The 26,206-nt window shown below is 37.2% G+C and overlaps 2 protein-coding genes across 3 annotated transcripts in view; one reads left to right on the top strand and one right to left on the bottom strand.

The window, feature by feature from the left end:
- Positions 1–290: 290 nt before the first annotated feature.
- Positions 291–24,883, top strand: LOC128702222 (uncharacterized). The gene is made up of 4 exons (XM_070102662.1): positions 291–582; positions 19,318–19,535; positions 21,439–21,729; positions 23,709–24,883. The coding sequence occupies exons 3-4, from the start codon at positions 21,573–21,575 to the stop codon at positions 23,867–23,869; spliced, it is 318 nt and encodes a 105-aa protein (XP_069958763.1). The 5' UTR covers positions 291–582; positions 19,318–19,535; positions 21,439–21,572; the 3' UTR covers positions 23,870–24,883.
- The window catches only part of LOC128702220 (tyrosine-protein kinase transmembrane receptor Ror2), a 203,687-nt gene continuing 181,844 nt past the window's right edge, over positions 4,364–26,206 (bottom strand). For both annotated transcript variants that reach the window (XM_070102660.1, XM_070102661.1), the window contains 4 exons: positions 23,143–23,385; positions 16,867–17,057; positions 15,218–15,373; positions 4,364–14,448 (listed from right to left, as the gene is read on the bottom strand). In XM_070102660.1, coding sequence (XP_069958761.1) covers positions 13,546–14,448; positions 15,218–15,373; positions 16,867–17,057; positions 23,143–23,385 — 1,493 coding nt within the window. In that variant the 3' untranslated portion in view covers positions 4,364–13,545. The remainder of the gene's footprint in view (positions 14,449–15,217; positions 15,374–16,866; positions 17,058–23,142; positions 23,386–26,206) is intronic.

Raw genomic sequence — 26,206 nt, 5'->3', positions numbered from 1 at the left:
GGTCATATAAATTTCTGAAGAAAAAGGTTTACATGCCTGACTCACTTTTTTAAAACTTTTATGGAGTGCAAACCAAGGCAAAACAGTTTTTAAATATTAATATAAATATGAATAGTGTTAAAAATGCACTATGTAAGTGCACACTATGAGTATTCTGTATGTAAATTTTAGTTCATGAATTTATATGGGAAAGGATAGGAATGAATATGAAGAATATACATGACCCTTGTATGAAAGAGGGTAAGTAAATAATAAAAGTTGATGTAATGGAAACTCTCTTTCCAGGACCTGGTTCCCAGTCTGCACATTGTCATAACTTGCTGGAGTAAGATGTGCAGAAGGAAGTGTTGAATATACTCAGTGACGACAGGGATGCCATAAATACAGTTGTAGAAGAAATGTAGAAGCTTTCAAGAGGAAAATGGACTATCATCTTTTGCAAGTGCCTGATCAGCCGGATTGTGGCAGCTATGTGGGCCTGCAGGCCATCTGCACCAAAAGCCTGGCAGACTAAGCAGTTAACACAAAAGCCTGGCCTCAGCCAGGCTGTGAGGATGCAAGAACCCTCAGAATATGTTACAGGTAAGTTGCTCACATTCATTGTAGGGGTCAATTTGAAATTGGAAGCAGATTGGTTAAGGCATTCTTACATTACAAATAAGAACCTTGGTATTAATTAACAGATGGATGGGTTTTGCATCACATTGTGCAGTATTTAAGGAGTTCACTCAACTCAGGAAATTTAAAAAATATATATTGTGTTCTTTAAGATAGTTCAGTTTGATGAAAATTCTAACAATTCCAAGTTTAATCAAAATAAGTACATGTACTGCATTGACAGATTTTCCCACACGCAAACTAAACTGAATGGGTACTATCCTGGCTGCAAGATGCATCAGCCATTAATAGTTCTAGGTTTTGAGTTTGCTCATTTCAACCTGCTGGTAATGTTTCAACTTGCAGGCAGTGTTTTAGCCTTCAGGTAATGTTTCAGTCTTCAGACTGCTACAATCTGCAGGCAATGTTTTAACTTGCAGGTAAAGCTTCAACTTGCAGGTAATGTTTCAATCTATAGGCAGTGTTTCATCCTGCAGGCAATGTTTCAGCCTACAGATAATATTTCAGCCTGCAAGTAATATTTCAACCTTCAGGCAGTGCTTCAGCCTACAGGCAGTGTTTCAGCCTTTCTGGGGAGACTTTAAAGCATTACAATAGCTAAAGCTTGTTGTGATGTGCAGTATTACAGTAGAGAGTTTGGACAATGTGGTACAGAATATCACTTTATAGTACTTATTAAATTACTCAAAATTATCTGTTTTTCTCTTAGGGAGTAGAAAGATGGATTCCTCTCCATCTTCATTCAGCCTTAGACTAGAAGTCATTCATTGTTAGGGATTGCTGTCTTGTTTCAGTGTCTTTAACCCGTAAACGGTCCAAGCAGATCTACATTCACATGCGTAGTGCTCCAAAAGTAGATCTACGTTTTTTTTACATATTTTCAAATATAATAAAAAAAACATAGATCAGTTTTTTACACGCTTTCAAATGTAAAAAAAAAAAAGATCTACCTTTTTTACGTACTATCAAATGTTGAAAAAACGTATATACAGTATATGTTTGGACCATTTACGGGTTAAGTTGTCCAATGTTGAAACACTGCAGAGTCAAATTTGCCCTCATTGTGGCCTTATTGAGATGCCCTTCATCTGTCTTACTCATTTCCATAGCTTTCACGATACATCCTATAAAATTAGTGTTACTGATACAGTAAAGTTATCAGCTTCAATCACTTGCCCTCTTTACTTTGTCCCTTCAATTAATGTCAGTACACATATCCTTCCAGAGTCCCTTGACGTCTCTTTTTTTCTTTCTTTTGTCTTGGAAATATCCGTGGTCCAGGTCTGCTTCTTTTCCTCTTTCATTCACATACTCTCATTTCATCCTCTCTTCCTTGATTATTTATAATCCCTCTGGTACTACTACTGTGTACATCAATGGCTTCGAAGCTTTTGATGGAGTGGAATGCATGCCCATTTTTCCCTCACGTTGTGTTCTAAGGATAATAACTTTAGTCCTTGTTTTCACGGCAGAGTTGTAAGCTGTCCATGTTGCTGTTATCTATATTTCTACCGTATATACCTCATCATTTGCTGTAATTTCAGACTAAGTGCATTGTAAACAATGCAGACCATTTATTCCATATATTCCCTTGTTCTATACATATAATCCTGGCTGTGTCAAAGCCTTAGCAGAAACATAAGGGTTGTTTTTTGTTGTGTGTCTGGCTGTGCTGAAGTTGGGCAGTGAACCTGGGAACTCTGCATGTTTGGAAGTTTGCAAGCAGAGCTGGTAATAGAGATGGGTCAATAATGGAAAAGGTCACACCTTGACATACCTGATTTCTCAAAAAAGAAAACCACTGGAGTGTTGCACCATAGGAACTTGTACATCATCTGGCCCAGTTGCCAAAGGCAGACATTTGAGTAGTGTAAAAAGTATATTATAGGGCTTATCAGTATGAAACTAATCTCCTGAATCTATTTCCTGGAGAACAACATAATGTACATGCAAGGGGAAACTGTGAGATCCAGCTGAAGCTCTCCCTGTTACCCTATTTTCTCATATATTCCATTGAATGATAAGCATAAAGGGTAAAAAAGACATGTAGAGATGGAGCAACCAATCAGAAGCAGGGAATTCAGAAGCTGGAGGCATAAAACAGGGAAAGCATCAAGGGATCTATGTGTAGGGAAACAAAATAAAATATAGGGAGATTGTATAAGGTGATAAAGGGATTGGGGAAGGCAGGTATAGATTTGGAAGACAAGGAGACTGTCAGGTGGTTTGCAAAGCAATTTCCATGTGCTTAGAGGTGGGAGGGGGCAGTCTGTGAGAAGGCACTAGGGTAGTACTCTAAAAGCAGTTATGTTCTCCAATATCTCCTTCTCCAAGATATCATGGAGTGTACAGTATTGGGAAGATGGAGTGGCTTGGAGAGATAAAACAGGAATAGAGTAAGGTGTAACAGCAGAAAATAAATGACAGCATTTGTCCTTTGATGAAGAACAGAGGAAAAGCAGGAAATGCCCTATTTTGTTGGGTGTTGCTAGAGGGCAAGGACACATGGACCTTTACTGCTACAAGATGATGATTACAGAATAGCTCTTGGAAGGACCAATAGCTAAGATAAGGAATGAAGTGCATTACATGCCCAAAGAATCCAGTGGCACTTGCACACTGGAACGGGAACCAGGTGTCATGAGAGGGTCATCATGAGGAGTAATGTGGGAATATCAAATAGTGGAAGTCTATTTTCTTGTTGGATATGAGCTAGGATATAAAAATATTCACAAAGTGCTAAATGTATGAAGGAAAAAAGCTTGACCCTGTCCACATGACATACCTTTTTCTTTCAGATAGCTAACCATACATTTTTGCTGATAGATATGGTACTCATTGTGGATACTAGAACCACATATAGAGCATTTACTGGTTGAATGACAGCGATTTGCTGGATGACCAAATTGTCAGAAGTTTTGGCACTGCTACAGAATAGTAATTTCTCAATACTACCCATCATCCACCATCCCACCTGATAAACTGTTCATGGGAGCGAGTAGCATGTAAGTGTAATTTTTGCCACATTACTCGAATGATAGAAGCAGCTCTGAGTTAATTCAACAAATGCTTTTATTTTGAAGAGCACATTGTGAATATCTCCTGCACATTTTGTAATGGATTGTTTGAGGAAAAGTGCCCAGAGGAAGACAATCATCCTACAATGCAAATTCATGTACATGGTGTTAAAACTCAGTGCTGCATTTTTGAATGAAGTAAATACAATACATAGATGAATATTTTCATGAGGAAGAACTAAACTTGTATAGTTCCTAGAGAATAAGAGGATTTTATCATATTTATACAAAGCACTAAACCCACGTGGGTCATTCATTGATGCTTCATCTGGTAATCTTTAGACAGGAATTGGAGCTATTCTTTTTCTTGAATAAAATTTGATTATCTCCCATTACCCAGGTACTGTATCATCCTACACATTTAGCACTTCCCCATTAAATTACAGTGGAACCTCAAAAATTGAACTGCTCCCAACACAACCAATTATGTAAGTGTATTTTTGTAAGTGCTTTTATAAGTGTATTTTTGAGGGTCTGATATGGACTAACCTAATTTACATTATTCCTCATGGGAATAAATTCATTCGGTAAAAGCACTCAAACAGCCTTCTGGACCGAAGAAAGTTCGATATTTGAGGATCCACTGTACAATAATTCCTTGGACCGTAAACCATTTGCCAACATGAAGGAACCTTCCTTCTAGGTAATATAGGATAAAATGATACTACTTTAAATTAAAGTACTGTATTGCTGAGTGTTGGAATGTTACAGAACTAAGCCTTATAAAGACTGTAAAAAAGGTATAGTGTGTGGACTTGCACAAATGTTTACAATTTCATTCCCATTCATGAAATATTTAGTAGATATAGAGCTTCATTGGTGAATTCTCAATGGATATAAGGGAATTATTGATTGGAAATACAGCCATTTTCTTGTTATATTCTCATTCTTGTACATTTTTATTTGCTATGTTTGTGCATACCATAAATGTAAAAATACTATAGGAAGACACTTCATACACTGAAAGATAATGACCATGGGACTTGTTATATCTTGAATGCAGTTTGTTTGGAAATGGTTTAAAATGGAACACTGTGGGATGTGAAGGGCATGGTAGTTTAGGCAGTCTTGGCTGTACCCAGTGAAAGAGCAGCAGGATGTCTCATTCTAGGTTATCAGTTCTTGGGAGAGCATGTAACCTACTGGTAGACTCAATAAATCCTGATTACTTTATGAGTAAGTACAGTGGACCCCCGGTTTACGATATTATTTCATTCCAGAAGTATGTTCAGGTGCCAGTACTGAACGAATTTGTTCCCATAAGGAATATTGTGAATTAGATTAGTCCATTTCAGACCCCAAACATACACGTACAAACGCACTTACATAAATACACTTAAATAATTGGTCGCATTGGGAGGTGATCGTAAAGCGAGGATCCACTGTATTCTTATAACCAGATTCTACATATGGCATAATGCGTAGGATGCAGAGCTAGCCCTTGTCCTTCAAAGGGGTTACCATGATGATAGTGATTCTTGACTGAAGTAATTTGAACTACCCTACTTTTCCCTGGATCAAAGCTGATTATCTCCCATTCCTCAGGTGCTGTATGAACTTTGAGTTTAATGCCTCCCCATGCCAAAATACGTATGTCAAGAATTTTTTTTTTCTTTTCGACACGCTGGCCCTCTCCCACCAAGGCAGGGCGTTCCAAAAAAGAAAAAACAGTTTTTCTTTTTATATTTAGTAATTTATACAGGAGAAGGGGGTTACTAGCCCCTTGTTCCTGGTATACAAGTCTCCTCTTACAACATGCATGGCTTGAAAAGTAAAGATTCTTCTCCACTTCCTCATGGAGAAGTTGAAAATACACGTCATAAATTAGCTAGGGTTTATTGAGTGTCTAAGGTTGTGGGTTTTCCTGGTAAAAATAACCTTGAGAGAATCTTCCTGCTTGTCCCTCATTAGTGCTGCCTGTCCAGGCTGCATAAATAAACACCATACTTTTAATTTGCAGTGCTGACATTCATGGACAGATTATCATTTCAATAGTTCACATATAATTTTTTAATTGATACACTAAAGTTTTTATAATATATACAGCAAAATATACATAGTTCCAGACTCTTAATTTATGATAAAAAAATTTTACATGTTATAATGGCTGTATTTAAGCACACTACCCAAGTAATTCATGTAACTTAAATCTGGATTTTTACTTTTATTGAGTTTTAAATCTACAACTGACACTTAAAAAACTAATTTTATCTCATTGTAACTCGTTTCATTATCAAGAATTCACGTTATGAATGATAAAATACTGACAGGATATATGTGAAACACCTTATTCAAACTCAGGTCATATAACATCCAAAGGGGACATCAGTTTTGTGACAGTAGTGCAATATTAAAAACATGTAAAGAATTTACACAATAAATAAATATGCATATAAAAATATGATTTGGCTCTGATCGGTAGTTTTGTACATGTGATCAGGGAAACTTATTTAATTCCAAATGAGATCTATTTGAACACTGTCTGCACTTCACTATTTAAATGCTGCCTAAGTCATGACTATATACAGTACCGTAATTCTAACGAGAGAAATGTTTAAAAAATGCAGTGCAGACATTGCGAGTTCACTGGGATGGTCCTTCAGTTTCTAAAGTTCATACCAAACTAAGTCTTCAAACACACATTGAATTCAACTGGTGCCTTTCAAACTAGATTTATCATAACTTTATAAATAATTCCATTAAACAACTTTTGTACAAAGACAAGTTAATACAGATATTGAACAAAAATGACATCATGCTTTACAAGCTGGTCATAGCAAAAACAAATATAAAAATGTTCTACACTAAAAACAGCTGTACCATTAATTCTTAAATGGAACTATAATGCAGCAATGTCTGGTACATGTACTGATGGCACAGATAGATAGCATACCATGACATGTCACTGGTAGACAGCACATGCATGACATGTCACTGATATATTTGTAATATATGAGAGACAGGCAGCATACATGTGACATGTCACTGATACATCCCACAAGCCAGCTCTGGGAAGCACCAAAGTGTTGTATGCAATAATGAACTCACTTGATATCAGAAACGCTACACATTTCATCACAGAATTAGAGTACGTACTTGCTCAGCAAACCAATGATTGTTACCAGCTGTAGGGAAACTTCACATATTCACAGTCCATTCACACTGGTGTGGGCATTTTTATATAAAATAGTGTTGGCAGCAATACTACTGTACTTGCTTAGCCAGAGCTGCCTATATTCACCTTCTGGACATGCTAAAATAAATTCATTCCCTGTAAAATGTTCACTTTACGAGTACAGTGAATAATCTAAATAAAATTTGAATTTAAACCTACCAGCAATAAAATTGGCTCATTGTATGGATATGTGATTATGAATAAATATACTAGCAAAATAATTAACATCATTCATTTACAGTATATTTAATTATAAATAAAAACTACCAGAATTTCCAGTTGCATAATTTCATTTTATGCCTGGACCATAATACTGATGTGGTGATTTATGCCTGGGCCATAATACTGGAGTTTATTTAAAATATGAATTTAAGGTAGAGTAGCTACATTTTTTAAATACCACAAATAATATAAAAAATACTTTCCCAAATATATCCTGTTAATGATTTGCATATTTGCTTTGTCATTTCAAATCGTCCTTGTGCGACTTAATTTTGTAAGACTGAGTCTAAAATAAAATATGCTGATGTAGAGTAATAATAATGTACAGTACAGTTCTGAAAACAATTTACTGGTATTTTATAAGTAAAACTGCATAAAAATATTTGTATATACAGTATCTACTGCACATTAAGTGGAAACAGGGAGGGAGGGAGGGGGTAACTAGATATAAAAATTTTAATTTAATGTGATTTCAATAGGTAAAATGTTAACCTAGTTTAATATACAACCAGTGCTTTTCTGAAGTTAACAGTGTTTCTTTGTCATTGTTAATATATGGTAATCTGGCTACTGTATATTTGTGATTTTTGCCACTTACAGGCACTGTATAGCCCTTTTGGGCTTACCACTTCCCCACGAATGTGATAATTATGTGCTGCTTTAAGGAGGTTGAAAACATAAAAACTGTGTTTTTGTTTTATTACACTCTCAAATACGTCCATTCATACAACTCTAAATACGGCGCCGGTCGTCCTTCCCTTACGCAACTGTTGTACGAAAATGGCAATAATGGCAGCACAGTGGTAAAAACACCAGAGATAATGAACAAAAACATGAAATACCGAAAATAGTTGATGTATATGCAGGGCCTCCTAGTCTTAGAATAAAAAAACTGTACAAGGTACAATAGTCACAGTAATTTTTTTTTGTATTTACCACCTAGAGGAAAATAAGTCAGATATTAAGCAGTTCCTTTTCTGTCTGCATTTTTTATATTATACATGTAAAAGTCCACATGTGCATTCTACAAAAAAATCCAAATATTAAAATTATTGTACAAAAGTGCTTGTGTTCCTAAATATTTGTTTGAAATAAATAAATAACGTATTAGTTAATTCATTAGTGACGAATAATCCACACGGGTTTAACACACTTGTAAGTATAGTACCTGTACCAGTAATATAGTTAAACTTGGCATATTCCTGTACATTAAATATTTTGTTGATCTAATAACAATAATATTAATAATTATATTTATTATAAGTTATTTTATTATTAGTTTATTACAGTGGACCCTCGGTTATCGGCCATAATCCGTTCCAGAAGGTCAGCCTAAAACCGAAATATTTCCCATAAGAATTAATTTAAATACAATTAATCCATTCCAGACACCCAAAAATATTAACAAAAATGCATTTTTTAAAGATTAATTATAGTTTTACATACACAAAACAATGAGAACTAAATAAAATAAATAAATGAACATTTAAATAACTATTACATAACTTTATTGAAGACTCTTGTAGGCTAATGGAAGACAGGGAGGAGGAAAGAGGGAGGACTGATTATTGTTTGGAAGGGGAATCCCTATCCATAAGGACTTCCCTCCCTCCCTGCTATACTCCCTGCCTCCATGCTACACTCCCTGCCTGCCTGCCTGCCTGCTACACTCCCTGCCTGTCTACTACACTCCCTCCCTCCATGCTACACTCCTTGCCTGTCTGCTACACTCCCTCCCTCCCCTGCTATACTCGCTCCCTCCATGCTACACTCTGCCTCCCTACTACACTCCCTGCCTCCCTACTACATTCCCTGCCTGTCTGCTACACTCCCTCCCTCCCTGCTATACTCCCTCCCTCCCTGCTACACTCCCTCCCTCCATGCTACACTCCCTGCCTGCCTGCTACACTCCTTCCCTGCTACACTACCTCCATGCTACACTCCCTGCCTGCCTGCTACATTCAATGCCTGCTTGCTACACTCCCTGCCTGCTTGCTACACTCCCTGCCTGCCTGTTACATTCCCTGACTGCCTGCTACACTACCTGCCTGCCTGCTACACTCCTTGTCTCCTTTCCACACTCCGTTTCCCTGCTACACTCCCTGCCTCCCTTCTACAGCATATGTGTAAAGAACCTAGGATAACCCCAAAAAAGTCGGATAGTGACTTATTTCCATTTGGGTCCTGCCTGCCTGCTACACTCTCTGCCTGTCTGATACACTCCCTGCTAAGCTCCCTTTCACAACATGAGCTTCCTTGATGCTTGGATGAACAAGCAGAAGTGTCCTCACTTGCCCAGAGACACAGATTGACTTACAAATGCGCGAGCAGTTGGCGGGCAGGCGGGTTGACGTGTCCCATACAGTCGATAAGCGAAATGACGGACAATAACCGGAAGCCAAAAAACCAGCCGATAACCGAGTTGGCTGATAAGCGGAACGGCTGATCACTGAGGGTCCACTGTAATTGTGCTTTGGACTTGTATAGAGAAATGTTAGTGGAATACTTTTATGGAGTACCACTTTAAATTGCACATATGACTTTAGAACATACACTTCTTAAGCATTATAGTCAAATAGAGTACAATATATTTTCTTATTCATGGCACAAGTTGTAATGTGAGGGACTCTCATATTGGAGACCTTGGTTCAAGTTTCACAGTTATCCGTGATAAATATTTCGATTGGTAAATTTACGTTACTGTGAAATTTTGGATTGTGTCCATGAATGTTAGGGACTGATCAGTGGACTGTTATCAGGCACCTGAGTGACAGGCATTAGGGATCGACCAGTGGATTGTATTATCGGACTTGTGAGTGATGCTTTAGAGATCATCTTGTGGATTTTGTTATTGGACACTTGAGTGTCAGGTATTAGGAATCAACCAAGGGATTATCATGCACCTGAGTGACAGGCATTAGTGACCAATCATTAATTGTGTTATCAGGTACCTGAGTCACAAGTGTTAAGGACCAACCAGTGGATTGTGTTAGACACCTGAGCAACTGGTGTTAGGGACCATGTTAATAGGCACCTGAGTGACAGGGCTAAGTAAAAAGTTATTTGGAGAACCAATTTAAGCTCATCATAACCTGGTATATTCAGTAATCAACCTGACCCTGGCATGTGTACCTCTGCGACACAAGTGGTAGCACAAAGGGATTTAGGTGCTGGAAGCCCTCATTCAAATCCCACAGTGCTTCATAAATTTTTTTATTTTTTTAACACATTGGCCATCTCCCACCAAGGCCCGAAAAAAAAACTTTCACCATCATTCACTCCATCACTGTCTTGCCAGAGGCATGCTTACACTACAGTTATAACATTAACACCCCTTCTTCAGAGTGCAGGCACTGTACTTCCCATCTCCAGGACTCAACTTCATCCTGCCAGTTTCCCTGAATTCCTTCATAAATATTACTCTCCTCACACTTCAACAGCACGTCAAGTCCTAAATACCATTTGTCTCCACTCGCTCCTATTTAACACACTCAAGCATGGTTGGTGGAAGTCCAAGCCCCTCGCACACAAAACCTCCTTTACCCCCTCCCTCCAACCTTTCCTAGGCTGACTTCTACTCTGCCTTCCCTTCACTATAGATTTATACACTCAAGGTCATTCTAATTTGTTTCATTCTCTCAACATGTCCGAACCACCTCAACAACCCCTGAAAGTAATGTTTTACTGTAAGCAATATTTTACTGAAAGCAAGGAATAAGAAAACTTAGTGAGCAGTGTAGTGGTCTGTAAAGAATAAAGGTAGTGAGATGCAGGATAAGGATACAGGAAAAATTATTTGAATGTAGATGATGAAATGTAGGTAGAAGTTTAGCACTTGAGAGGAGAAAGTGGATTATAATTTGAGAACAGTTAGAAGGATGGAATGAGTGCTGCAGTAAGCAACTCATAAGTGTGTCACATAATAAGGATGGATGGGATTAAAACTGAAATATTGGAAGAAAGTTGGGAATTTAATGTTTGAATGGATGGTGCAACTGTTTAATGTGTGAGGAAGACAGGAAAGTGCTCAAGGCTTGGCAGAGCATACATAGTTGTGTATAAAGGTAAAGTAGAAAAAAGTGTTTAAAAATTATACGTAAATAAGTCTGAGGATAATGGAGGTATCCTTTCCTTCCTTAAATAAAATCTTTCCTCTCATTCCCCAAGAACTGTGTGATGCTTACGTATAGCACTTCCCATTAATATACTGTAATAATAAATCTGAGTATACATTACCAGGCAAAATGTGTGGCAGAAATGATGAGAGAGAAGAAAGAAAAAATAGTGCTTGGAAAAAAATAAGTATACCTAGAGAGAGTTTTGGGGGTCAATGCCCCCCTCCAGCCCAGTCTGTGACCAGGCCTCAGTAGCCTCAAAAAGGAAATGGAATGTTTGAATCTTAAAAGTTCATTGAGACATATAAGTGAATAGCTTTTTTATATAAGGAAGAGAAGCTATTTGTTGTATTTGCAGATTTTTAGAAATGGCAGAAAAAGGAATGGTGTATACAATATGGCAGATGTATGAAAAAGGGGACAAGTTGCATCCAAATGGCATATTGCTGACAGTAGTGAAGAAAGACATGTGCACACTTACCGCACAGACCCATTCTCTCACATTTTGGCCAAAATTTATCGCTCACAGCTTATCTGAGTTGAGCTCATGACGTAGAACTACACGAGGAACCCTGGCCTCAATTATGTTGTTCTACGTGATGGCCACTGAAAGGGCCAACAGGCGTGTAATCCTCAAAGGCAAATAATCTCTTATGAGATGGGCATTGTGAAAGCTATGTGATAGTTGAAAATTCAAAAGAAAAGCTCAAGAAGTTGGAGAAATTTAAAGGTATGTAAAGAAGCTAAAAGTGAAGAGGTGCATGAGCAAGGTGATAAGAGTAAGAAAAAGCATACAGAATGACACTGGAGGTCAGAATAGAGGAAAAACTTACAAAAGAAATTAAGTTATTTAAACTGAAACAAATATCATCTAAACTCTTAAATCTAAGTGTGGGCTACTTGTAAAGTGCATGAATCAGCCACTAGCATATACTGGTGGCAGATGCATGGGCCTGGTTCATATATTGTGGGCAACAAGATATAAAACAAAATTCAGGAATTGGAAAATTTGAGGATACTGTGGGAATAGTGCACTGCATGGACATGATTACATATTAGTATGTTTGTATGAACTAGCAGAAGTATCTTATAGCATCTCATTTTCAGTATTTAAACTACCTCCTCTTGGATACTATTTCACTGTTCAATTTGTGTTTGTGGTTGTCATGTCTCTGCTCATGTTCATGCCTCATTATCCATGTTTTATTAGATAGCACTACTTGTTCTGGTCTCTTGATTCTTTAACATATATATACAGTACTCTACCACAAGATTGATAAAATACATCATAACATCCCATAGTGTGTCTGTCTGTCTGTGTTTGTACGTGTATAGAAAAAAAATTATTCAGAGCCAGTGGGACACAAAAAATTTACATTTTAAAACAGCCCTTGGCTAATATGCCTATGTTCTTATGTACAAATAAATATTCTTAACTCGACATATCTTCAGAAAATTCATACAAAAATTTGTCCAGCCAATTGCTACAAACACCCTGAAGCAATGAGGACATTAATTCAAGCATTATTAGAATATAAATACAAGCTTTTACCATGTTACAAATCCTATATAACTTTACAGTCATATCACTTAAGGAACAGGGGCATTTTTAACATAAATGCAATGCACACCAGTGAACCACTCCTGTTGCAGGCCCCAGAGTAATAGGCTGAATATTCTCTCAGTGTCTTGCAAAGATTTTGACTTCCCTCATGAACTTCTGCCTTGGCTATATGTACTAAGCATTGAATATGACACAGTAGTGAAAATCTGTTTGTATAAATTTATTAATTAGTTTGATAAAATTGCAGATGGAATCCATCTTGATACAGTATATATTTGTTGATTTATGATTAGGTAATGTTTTAGATGTACTCATTTGATTGCTAAATATAAGTGCTGGCTTAAAGTTCAGCCTGGTTGTTTAGATGCTAGTACTGTACAATATTTTAAATCTTTGAACTATTATTAAATAATTATTATGTTTTGTATACTGTATTATTGAATTTTTTGGAAGGTTAATAAAGAGCACAACTGTTCAGAACTGTAAGAAAAATTACTGATCTTTAGATGTGTTTATTTTTTATAGTAAAATTTTAATTTTTAGAAGTGATTAAACAGATTTTTTAAGTTGATTAGTAAAAATAAAATTGCACTGAGATATTTTAAATCTTAAAAAGTCCCCTGTCAAGGAACCACTGTTTTTAAACCATGTTTAAATCAGCATCACATTATCCAGTTTATTTTAACATAATGTGTAGCTGATTACAAACTTTTTATGCTAGAAATTTGGTAACATCAAATATTTAGTACCAAATTGATTTCATTAATATACATTTTAACTATGCTGAGCAGAAGGCTCTGGAGCACAAGAACATGGGCGGGGAGTGGCAGGAGCTGAACCAGACATGGCTGAACTTGGTGGTGGAATAGGTACCATGACAGGTCGACCAGCAGAAAGATCTGTCAATGCTTTATGTACGACAGGAAATGATGGGCGGTCATGAGGGCGCCGTTGCCAGCACCAAGTTAAAAGTGCATATGCTTCAGGAGGACAGTGATCTGGGCATGAAAGAATGCCTCCTTCCTTCAAAAAACACACAACCTGCTCATGAGTCATTCCATAATATGGTTGTAATGCAAAAGAAAATATTTCCCATAAACAAACCCCGAAGGCCCATACATCACTTTCTACTGTATATTTATTATATAAAATGCTTTCTAGAGGCATCCAGCGAATTGGAATGGCATCACTGTCATCACCTCGGTAGTAATCGGCAATGTAGATCTTCTGAGAGAGACCAAAATCTGCAATCTTGACTGTCATATCTTCACCAATAAGACAATTTCTAGTTGCAAGATCTCGATGAACAAACTTACGATCTGAAAGGTATACCATGCCTGCTGCAATCTGTGTAGCAATCCACAACATGTCCTTATATGTAAGTTTAGTGTCACTAAAGGTGTCCCCATTAGAGGAACGCACAATATAGTTGGTGGGGGAACATGTCCTGAGAAATTCATTCAGATCTCCACGGCCCATAAACTCAAACAGAAGACACATGGGGCGTCCCACAGCACACACCCCAAGCAGTCTCACAATATTTGGATGATCAAACTCTGCAAGTATGCATGCTTCACGCTCAAAATCTCCAAGCATATCTTCGGATGCTTCTTCCTTTAATACTTTTACGGCTACCATTGTTAATTCTTCTCCAGGCACTAATGCTGGTGCCTTCCCCTGAAATGGTAAATATACTTACATCATATATTTATTATGGTAACATCTTAGTATTTACATCCACATATGAGGCACTGTAAATAGTTCTGGACATCTCAGTATTTTTTATGGTAAGGAAATATGCCATAAAACAACACTGTTTATGCATGTTAAAAAATAATAGAACTAATACAATAATTGAAAACAAAATTTTGAATATTTTTTAAATATTTTTTTTTTTTTGCATAAAGTATTTCAATGCATTGTTTACCGAAGTATAGATGATGAGTTTGCCCAAAATATATCGGTACACAGTATCTCTACAGTTTTTACTCCTTGTTTCATCTAGGAACAGCACTTTGTTACAATAGAGGCCACTTTAAAAACCTTAGTCATTGAAATTTTGTGGATTGGTTACTGAAGTAGTTGGTATTTTGTACCAAGAAATTGGGTGTTTAAAAAGTAAAGAATATGTAAGAAATGTAATACATGTCAGTGTCTCTGAAAAGAGGCTTGTGAACAGAGAGGAAAAAAAAGTGAAGCTGAAAAGATACCAGAAATTTTTTCCTTGCAAAAATAGCGATAGAACACTAGACTGAATTAAATAGTAGGTAGCAAGTTCTGCAACCTATGGTAATTTAAAAAAAAATAGGTGAAATAATTGCCAAAGATGGGACATATGAGCATAGCTCTACTCCTGTAGCTACAATGAGATAATTATATTCACTTCAATCCCTCTTCCTTCCCCCATCCTCCCCCCCCTTCCCCAGTATGCCTTGGTCTGACCTACCTGGAATACTCGACCAAAGGCACCTTGCCCTAGGTCTCTGATATAGATAATGCTGTTGCGATCATACTGCAACTTCTCCAGTTTGGGATTCAGCTGAGCACAGGTTTGATGGTAGGCAGAATTGCGTGGCAGCTTGCTCAGATCTATCTCGGCTTCCTGACAATAATAATGGAAAAACCAATACAGTATTTTTTAAAGAAAAATGCAAGTAATACAATTTTATAGAAAGCCCATAGTATGCAAAACATTTTGGTCACACTAAAACTAAATACTAAAAACAATTATCCCCTCTTCCATCCAAGATGTATGACCCCCTCTTTGTCATCCTATCCCTCTCCTCCTCCTCCTCCTCCTCCTCCTCCTTCATTTCTACTAACCTAAACCACTTTGGCAAAATAAAGGAAGCTGAGTTTTAGGGGCTTCAGCATCCAGCAGGCTTGTGTGAGCATGTTAGATAATGAATTAAATAAAGTGGTTTATAATGGGTGTAGCTTTTATGAAGGGATTCAAGGAAATCAGTTAGCAGGACTTGAGTTCTGGAAGTGAGGACAGTGGAGGTTCAATCCTCCATTTATATGGGGGGTCATTCAATGCAAAGAGTGATGAAGACTTGAACTGTCCCTGTGGGTTCTTCAGCACAAGAGAGTTACAGAGGCATGATGCAATTAAAAATTGTATAAATTTTTTTGTGGGCTAAGAATTTTTAAATTTAAAAAATTTTCTTCTATATGCTATATACATCACGTAGCAAGTAATGCAGTGATGTATCTGGTTTAAGTGAATTTTTTCTGTGTTTCATTGAAGGAGGCATCAAAATACTTTGGGGTCTACCATTATTCTCACAGTGGATGTTGCACACTACATTTACCTATGAAAAATATGGATGTGGGGTAGTACTTGTTTGAGAGGTTGAAAGGAAGTGCTGAGAATTTAGCAAACATAGCACAGGTTCTAGCCACTTCTACAGAAAACTGTTCCAATAGTAGTGGATTTCTCTGACAATATAATTCACATTATACCTTCCTTTCCCATCTGTCAAGAATAGCAAAGATGACCTCTCCCAGAAGACAAATCTTTTCATTCTCAATTTTCATGACACTGTACCCTGATCCATACCTTTCTTCCTTGAGGAATTATCAGCTCTTAATAGTGGATAAACTAAAGAACTTGCCCCTGCAAGATGTGGCTATCTGTTTGTCCTACACATATTACAGCCATTTCAAGACTCCAACAATGCAAAGCTTCAGGTGCAAACTATATATTATAATGCATTTTTTCACTATCTTCCCAAATTTTGCTCCAATTATGAGACATTACAATGACAGTTTCTTGCTGGCTCTGATTCTCTGATGAATTTCACAATCAACAATACTAACAATACTGTTACTTCCCAGTTTACATAGGTTGGCTATATGAACCCTCCAACATCTAAATTTGTGCAATATATTTTAATGTCTAGAATGCTGTGACCTATGTGAGTTTGACCTTTGTTTTTGAACATAATATAATACTGCATGGAAATATTTGTCGGATACAAGAGTATCGCTTACCTAACTCACGTAATGACACGCGGGTTCAAATCCCACCCGTGGTATGGTTTGGATCGCTTACTTATTCAGTACTAAACATAGGTGAACATGCAATCTTACTTGGTTGTTGGGGGATGAGTATCCATGGCGAGCATGTACTAATTTGTGAATGAGCAGTGCACTCAGAGCCAAAAGGAGGAGTCCCCCTAACCCAGCACCTCCAGCTATCATCATCATCCAGGGGCTTGGCAACAATTTCTCGTGAATTTCATCTTGTAGGAAGATACTGCCATCTGCATCAGTACCTTCACCTAGAAGAAAAAATACTGTGCTCTTAACCCTTGACTGTTTTGGTCGTATATATACGTCTTACGAGGTACCGTGTTTGACGTATATATACATACTCATAAATTCTAGCGGCTTCAAATCAAGCAGGAGAAAGCTGGTAGGCCCACATGTGAGAGAATGGGTCTGTGTGGTCAGTGTGCACCATATAAAAAAAATCCTGGAGCACACAGTGCATAATGAGAAAAAAAACTCCTACCGTTTTTTTAATTAAAATGTGGTTTATTTTTGTATAGTATTTATGGTTGTATTCTCGTTTTCTTGATCTCATTTGATAGAATGGAAAACATATTATAGAAATAGAGGTGATTTTGATTGGTTTTACTATAAAAAGAACCTGGAAATGGAGCTCAAAGTAGGGGAATTGTTTGATTTTTGCCGATGTTCAAAAGTAAACAAATTATGTAATTGTCCAATAAATGTCCAACTAGCCATTCTGATATGCAGTCATGAATGGGTTGACATTATTTGTTCAATTATTACAGTATTGCAGTAGTCTGCATAACAGTAAATCTTCTGTTTTTTGTTTGAATAAAAATTCAAAATAGAAAGCAAGAGTAATATCAGAAGGGCCTGGAGATGTGAGTGATGTACAAAGAAAATGTTATTTTAGAGCCACGAATGTCTGCATTGTTCATTCTGGACCTTATTTTGAAATTGTCATATTTTTTAATTTTTGTGAAATTGGCCAAATTGCAAATTTCTGACCACGTTATTGGGTAGTTGAAATCGGTAAATGGGCAGTTTCTTGTACTCATTCGATAGAAAAAAATGGAATTCTAAAGAAATAGCTATGAGTTAGGTCCACCAGAACAATGGAATTAGCCGAAAATAGGGCTCAAAGTGGGCAAAATCGCCGATTTGTAAATATTGCTGAGGTCGCTAACTTCGGGGAAAAAATTCTCTATCATTTCATTTTTTTTTTTTTTTTTTTTTTTTTTTTTTTTTTTTTTTTTTTTTTTTTTTTTTTTTTTTTTTTTTTGCGACACCAGGAGACACCTCAGGATTGGGGGTTGCGAGAGTCAAGGGGTTAATTAAAAGGGGTAAAATTTCCAAAAGATAAAAATGGGCCTCTGTATGTATCTTTGTAAATCCAAAGATGATGTAGAGATCTCACAGCAATGCTCAACTTGATGAATCCTATTGAGGGGGCGCCTTGATGATGACACTGGGCTGTTAATCTGAGGAATTGGAGTTACTTTCCCTTTCCTTGAATCAACCCTCATTATATTTTATTCCCAGGTGATGTATGACCCTTGTGGGTTTAGTCCTTCTACATGAATATAGCAATTGATGCACAACAGGAAAGGTGAAGTATGGATTGACACTAGCATAGGTGAAAAGTTCCGAGTGTTTAGCTTTGAATGCAGGAAGAGTCGTGGGAGTATGGAGAAAAAAAAAAAAAAAGACTTGCCTGAGTGAACCAGAGACTAACAGGAACTAGTATTTACATAACATTAAAGGCATTACATCTGATATACCAGAAATGTTTGAATGTATTGTATATAGGAGAGATGTAATGAAAGATATGTGGCTTGAAAGGATAGGTAAATGAATAACAGGCACACTTCACAAAATGCATGACTTGCATTCTTGAAAGCAGCACATGTAATTTTCATACTGATGTAGAAGTGTTTGGAGACTATGTATAGCTCATTTGTTCAGTAGACTACTGTGGATCATCTCTTGTTAGCTGACACTACTTACTTCATTATATGAAGCCATCATATTTCACTACGTGTTTCTGGATGAAGACACAAAGGCAGTAATACAATGCAATCCCTTAGCAAGTTGCAAAGATCTACCTTGGGAGAGAGGGTATATATATATATGTAGTAAGCATAATGATGTGAAGAGTCAGGCAAGGTATGTTGAAACTGACTTGTTGGGTATCAAGCCCTTTCACTGTCCATCACATAGATGTAAATTACTGACATTAGGGTCCCTTACACAAACCTACATCATGAGCTTAGCTCACTCAGATAAGCTGTGAGCATTAAATTTTGGCCTAGATATGAGAAAATGGGTCTGTATTGAGAGAGTGCACAGAAAAAAAAATTGTCCTACACTGTGCATGAAAGGAAAGGCAAAACTGACCTTGTTTGGCTTAAAATAGCAAATTTGAGGTGTTTTCTAGGATAGTATTTATGGTTCTACTGGCTGTTTCTTAGTATCAATTGATAGAATGGAAAATATAATACTGAAAGAGATTTTCATTTGTTCCAGGACTGGAAGTAGCTTGAAATCTACCTCAGTTTTGCTGATGTTCCTTGAGGAAGGGTAAGGCCCCCTACAACCCTGGGTCTGTTTTATGGATTTTTACGAAGCAGTTTCTACAACATAGCTGAATCTCTTAACAGGAAACTTCATGATTGCTGTCCCACAGCAACAGTCAGTACATGTATATGGAAGAACACTGCAACAGACCTACTGGCCCAAGTTAGGTAAGTCCCTCTTGAATCCAACCTTTTCTCAACTATACATTTGTCCTACTTGTCTTTATTCTACCCAACAAGTCAATTTTAACATACCTCATCTGACTTTTTATGTCACTATTCTCACTCAATATATGTATATCCTCTTTTCTCAGATAGATTTGGCTTGATAAAGCCGACTGTGTTGGCAAAACATTGCATTTATCCATGTTGGTATTTTAAGCCATTTTTCCCCACTACACGATTCTCTTATACAGTGGAACTTCCACTCATGAGTTTAATCCGTTCCATGACCTTGCTCACATCTGGATTTGCTTGTTTGCAGAGTCGATTTTCCTCATTTAAATTAACTGAAGTGCAATGAATCCTTTCCAGTGGAATTCTGTACTTCAATAATTTCCCTAATATCAACTTTACGGCTTATTTATCTATCATAATTCATCTAATATGACATAATAAACAATATAGATAACATGGAAACCTGATATATACTCTAGAATGAATAAAATATGTCATTACGTAACGGGTGGAGGCGGCCACAACCACTCCAGCTTTGTTGTGGTAAACACTGCCATCTTGTGATGGCCTATTGAAGCCATCTAATATAACTATTATTATATAGTACATTATTATTATACATGTATTATTATTATACATGTATTATTATTATACACGTATTATTATTATACACATACATATATTATTATTATATGTGTATTATTATATTATACACACATTATTATTTTATTATTATTATTATTACAATATAAATAATTTGTAATTTTTATTCACACCAAAAAAATAGAAGATTTACTGTTACGCAGACTACTGCATTATTGTAATAATTGTATAAATAATGTCAACCCATTCACAACTGCATATTAGAATGCTTACTCTTGAACATCACCAAAGATTTGAACATTTCTGCTCAATTTCAAGGTACTTTTTGTCGTGAAACCAATCAAAATCATATCTATTTCTGTAATATATCTTCCATTCTATCAAATGAGACCAAAAAAACGAGAATACAACCATAAAAACCATACGAAAATACCGCTAAGGGGAGGCAAATTGCTGAGAAGTGAACTCCATTATTCATGATCCGATTTCTTTCATTTTTGGTGTACATTAAGAAGCTTCTTTCCACCATACATTGTCCAAGTTTCAATAAGATAGTCCAACAAACAAATGAGATCCAGTTCCCTAGATCAAGAGCAAGTGCCCCTCACCAGCATCAAGGAACCTCCCTTGAGGCCCGCTCGCTTATGGAAATTTCGCTCGCGTTTGGAAGCAAAAAATCGACCAATTGATTCCTCGTATTTGGAAAAACTCGCACGTGGATGTGCTCGCAAGTAGAGGTTCCACTGTAATAGAAACAATGAAGAATTTTATTCTACCTCAAATTCCTTGTTCTTTTGCTTGTTGGCAAAACGTTTAGAGATGTTTATATGACTACTGAGCAGTAGATAGCTGTGAATCATCACTTTGTTTAATGAAATGACAGTTGTGGGGTCACTTGTTTGTTGAGATTAGAGAGCCACTACAGCATGCTCCATATTAATTAAGCCAGAATCAACAACCAGATCACCCCAGGCCATAAAATTTCTGAAGAAAAAGAACTTTTATGCCATACCCACATTTTTTAAATTTTTACAGACTGTAAACCCAGGCAAAACTATTTGAGTATTTTCTGAATATAAATACGACAGCCTGGTATTGCAAAAAAAAAAAAAAATGGCTAACATTCTTTTAAAAATGCTCTATGTAAGTGCACATTATGAGCAGTCTGGATGTAAATTTAGGTTTGTGAATTTATGTGGGAAAGGATAAGAATGAATATGAAGAATATACATGACCTTCATATGAAAGAGGATAATTAAATAAAAGTTAATCTAACAGAAACTCTTTCCAGGACCTGCTTCCCAGTCTGCACATTACCATAGCTTACTGGAGTAAGATATGCAGAAGGAAATGAAGAATAAACTCAAAGACAGGGATGCCATAAGCACATTTGTGGAAGAAACTTAGAAGCTTTCAAGGGGGAAAATGGACTACCATCTTTTGCAAGTGCCTGATCAGTGTGTAATGGCTATGTGGGCCTGCAGGCCATCTTCACCAAAAGCCTGGCAGACTAAGCAGTCAATAGGAAAGTCTGGCCTCAGCCAGGCTGTGAGGATACAAGAACCCTCAGAATATGTTACAAGTAAGTTGCTCACTTTCACTTGTAGGGGGTCAGTGTATTCAAGTCTATAAATATTTTGTGTGTAATTATTACCAGAGATTGACCATGATGGTAAACATCCATGATATAAAAGTCCAGTTATGGAAGGAAGCAGTTGAGTTTTTATCATTTAGACCACCTTTCTTAGGGCAAGTTAAACTCTAGGATAGTTGGATTGCCAGTCTGGTCAGTGGTAAAGTAACTAAAAGGCTAAGTTTGATTGATAAACAAAGTAAGATGCATGGGCAGATCATTTTAATACCTACCCCTGTTCACCTAGCAGTAAATAGGTACCTGGTTGTTAGCTTTGGTGGGTTGCATCCATAGGAAATCCTGCAATGGGAATAAGTCATACTAATGCTTTTTGGGGTATCCTGGGTCAGGTTAATAACTTTCCTGGTCTAATAACCCTAAGGGTGTTGTCTTCTATTTCATCTATTGTGACAGTTCAGCCTTGCCTATTTGAATTTCTAAAGATATAATTATAATTACTATTGCAGTAGTTTCTTGCAGTTCTAGCCAGAAAAGCATCTTGTTCAAGTCATCAAACAATACATCTGCATTGTGATAAAGTAATGAAGAGGCTGTATAAACACTATAAATGCTGATAGCCTCAGAAGAAGGGCAGATAGTTTGTTCCATTTATGACAGGATTTAAAGAGGTACTTGAGTGCATTGATGAAACGATAACCCTTAAGATTTTACTCGAAGTGATGAGTATTACTTATCTGTTGTATTCTTTTGTTAAATATGAGGGTGTTAAAACACTTGTAAGCAAACAGTAAAACAATTTAATGGTGTACAGAGAATTGACTAGTTAAGATAGGCATATTAGTGACTCAGTAATATTGAAAAATATTTACTCTCATGGCTGGAGAATCACTAGCAGTAATAGTACAAAACTTAAGGGTAAATAAGACTATAATTTACCATTTTCACTGTTAAACAAATTTTATTTAGCTTTTTAACTACACCAAGGACAGGATATGAGGATCTTGAGCTATATCAGTCCCAATCTTAAAATACTCCAGGGAAGATTATTGCTGTATATCCAATACAGCAAAAATTTGTGATATTGAGTGATTTTGTTCTTTGGGTCGCCATAGATTGGTGTTAAATGGCCAGTGTAGTAAAAAAAAAATTTTGCTTATGAAAGATTGCTTTATTTAGAACACAGATTGTAATATTAAGCCTTCAACATTAATGGAAAATGATCCTGTAGACTACCATGGAGGAATGAGACTATCAGTACATGTATCAAAGCACAACATAATGACAGATCTTGTAAATGATTCAAGTTGCATTGCATGCATACTCAACTGAACCAATAATATTTTCTTAATTACATGATTGTGTAAATAAAACATTACACCATAGATGTATAGAGTGGCTTACCACACAGAGGAATGCTACAATGTTGCCATCGAATTAAGGGGTCAGTTGTGTAGCACCATGGGTAGGGTTCTTCCCCACCTGCATTTCTGCAGTAATTTTCTGCATTCTGCACCTCGGGGAACACGTTAGGAGGCCGGTGATGACTGTGTGGCTCCTGTGAGTCCCAGCGTTGGCAAGGAATGCCATTACTGGTTACATTCCTAGTTCCAAAATACCAGCGCCCACGTCCTTTCCTACAATCATCTGATGGAGAATGATCAAATGAAATATTATACTGCATGACTAATTTGAATCTGCTTTAATACACATACATGTCCCCTCAAGGAAGGTTCCTTGATGTTGGTGAGGGGCTCTTGATTTAGGGAATTGGATCTGTGCTCCAGTTCCCCGAATTAAGCCTGAATGCCTTCCACATATCCCCCCCCCAGGCGCTGTATAATCCTCCGGGTTTAGCGCTTCCCCCTTGATTATAATAATAATAATTTAATACACATATATAGTTGTATCATTACTAATAGCTAACAGAAAAGTATTTAATTTTACTTATATCAAATTTTCCATTTCAGCTGTGTTGGGTGAGGTAGTTAAACGAAGCCTGCCTGTGACATATGCCTACTATGGAATATCATTAGATGAGGAGAGTAATGGGTTCAATTCCTGTGAGTTTCACTCAAGATTCCTTCATCTGTGGCATACTACCATCAGTCTTCATTCAGCATTGGATTGAGATGGTAAAGTAAAATACACATTATCTATGATACGTATTATGTTTGTAGCAGGATCTCCCTTTCCATGTATGATTTCAGAACTTTTTTAAAAACAAGTTTATATCTCTGCACCTTTAGATTAACATTCTGGTCCATACCTACATAAAAAGTTTGAGACATCCTGATGTCATAGCCCTCTGACTTAGATATACAGTAGAACCACTCTGTGGATTCAGTTATCCACGGTTTACTATAATCCTTAATTTGCTTAATAATGACCCCAGAGCACAAAAGTAGCGACAGCAGTTCTTCAAGGTCTAAGTCTTGGACAGGCTGTAAAGTGCTTCCAATTAATGATGATTCAAGGCACTTGCATCTATGGAAATTGGGTTCTTTGATTACTAGTTGGGCTTCGTTAAAGTTCATCAGGTGGTTGGCAGAATTCCAGTGTTGTACACAGGCACTGTTCATTCCTACATGCCTTTGTGTTCTCTGATATGTGTTTCAAAGTTTCCTGCCATTTCCCCTACATATATTCTGTCACAGCCTCCACAGGGAATAGTATAAACCTCTGCATTGATTGGATCAATGTTTATTAATTTTGTCCTAGTCAGATCTTTCATGGAAGTACTAGTGTTGGCTTGTGCGAGCACTTTAGACATTCATTGCAACCTGGCTGCAAGGAAGAATTATAACCTTGTTAGGAGTAGTGTAGTGTGTGGAGAATTGATGATCTGAAGAGCTCTTTTCTTGCAATCTTTGATGAAAAAAGGAAGTGAAATGTAGATCAGTGAAGGTTTGGAGTATGTAAGTACACCTTATCAAATAACTCTGGAGTACAAATTTGGTATGGTCTTAGGAAAAATCCAGTGATGATGCCTCTTTTGGGTTTAGTATCTTGACTGGAATAGAAATGTGTGAGATTGTTTTGTTTGTTGATTTCCTGTACTCTTGAAACCTTAGACTGTTATCTGACCATACCACAGGCGGGGATAGAACCCGCGATCAGAGTCTCAAAACTCCAGACCGTTGCGTTAGCCACTGGACCAGCTAGCCACAATAAGATTCATCCAACTAGGTATATTTCTACACCATAGGAAGGTTAGCATAGGCACCACTGTGACCACAAATGCAAGTTTTTACAGACAAATCTCCAGCTAGCGAGGCCATGACGAACTCTAGCTCAAGTCCCCTCAAAGCCGTTAACATGACTCGCAAAATCGTAATGACACGATTGCAAATAAACCATACCACAGGCGGGGATAGAACCCGTGATCAGAGTGTCTCAAAACTCCAGACCGTCGCAGTAGCCACTGGACCAGCTAGCCACAATAAGATTCGTCCAACTGATCGCGGGTTCTATCCCCGCCCGTGGTATGGTTTGTTTGCAATCGTGTCATTACGATTTCGTGAGTCATGTTAACGGCTTTGAGGGGACTTAAGCTAGAGTTCGTCATGGCCATGCTAGCTGGAGATTTGTCTGTAAAAACTTGCATTTGTGGTCACAGTGGTGCCTATGCTAACCTTCCTATGGTGTAGAAATATACCTAATTGGACGAATCTTATTGTGGCTAGCTGGTCCAGTGACTAATGTGACGGTCTGGAGTTTTGAGACTCTGATTGCAGGTTCTGTCCCCGCCCGTGGTATGGTTTGTTTGCAATCATGTCATTACGATTTCGTGAGTACTGTTATCTGCCTTGTGAATGAAGACGTCTAGAAAAGGTAACTTGTCATTGGACTCTTCTTCGAGTGTAAACTGGATAGCCAGTCCATCTGCATTGAGCCTCACCTAAAGATTCCGCACATCAAAACATTTGGGAGTTATTGTGAGGACGTTGTCCACATAATATAACTAAGTGATGCTGGTGAAGCGTTCAATTTCCAGGTGTTCCATATATAAGTTGTTTAAGACGGCACAGATGGGGGACCCCATTCCCATACCATAGGTTTGTTTGTGGAGCCTGTTATTGAAAGAAAAACAATTGAAATTAATGCAGAGTTTAGTCAGGTCAACAAAATCTCTTGGAGGTTGAGGAAGATTAAGGTCCTGATTGAATCTGTTGGAGAACATAAATGGCTTGAGTGGTGGGTACTCTAGCATTCAGGCGACCACCTCAATTGCATCAGAAACCTCTCCATCCAAAACAAGAAAGTAAGTTTGGACTTGACTTCCCTCTTCACTAAAGTACCCATCAAACAAGCCAGTGACGTTCTCTGATGTAAAGTCAATTAGGACCTAAATCTTCCTTTACTTCCCAGAGATTTCATTGACCCGACTGAACTCTGTACGTATTAATTTCAACTGCTTTCTTTCAATAACAGGCTCTACAAACAAACCTATGGTATGGGAATGGGG

The sequence above is a fragment of the Cherax quadricarinatus genome, chromosome 83 (genome assembly GCF_038502225.1).
Source record: "Cherax quadricarinatus isolate ZL_2023a chromosome 83, ASM3850222v1, whole genome shotgun sequence".
Classification (NCBI taxonomy): domain Eukaryota; kingdom Metazoa; phylum Arthropoda; class Malacostraca; order Decapoda; family Parastacidae; genus Cherax; species Cherax quadricarinatus.
This window is presented reverse-complemented; position numbering and strand designations above follow the sequence as displayed.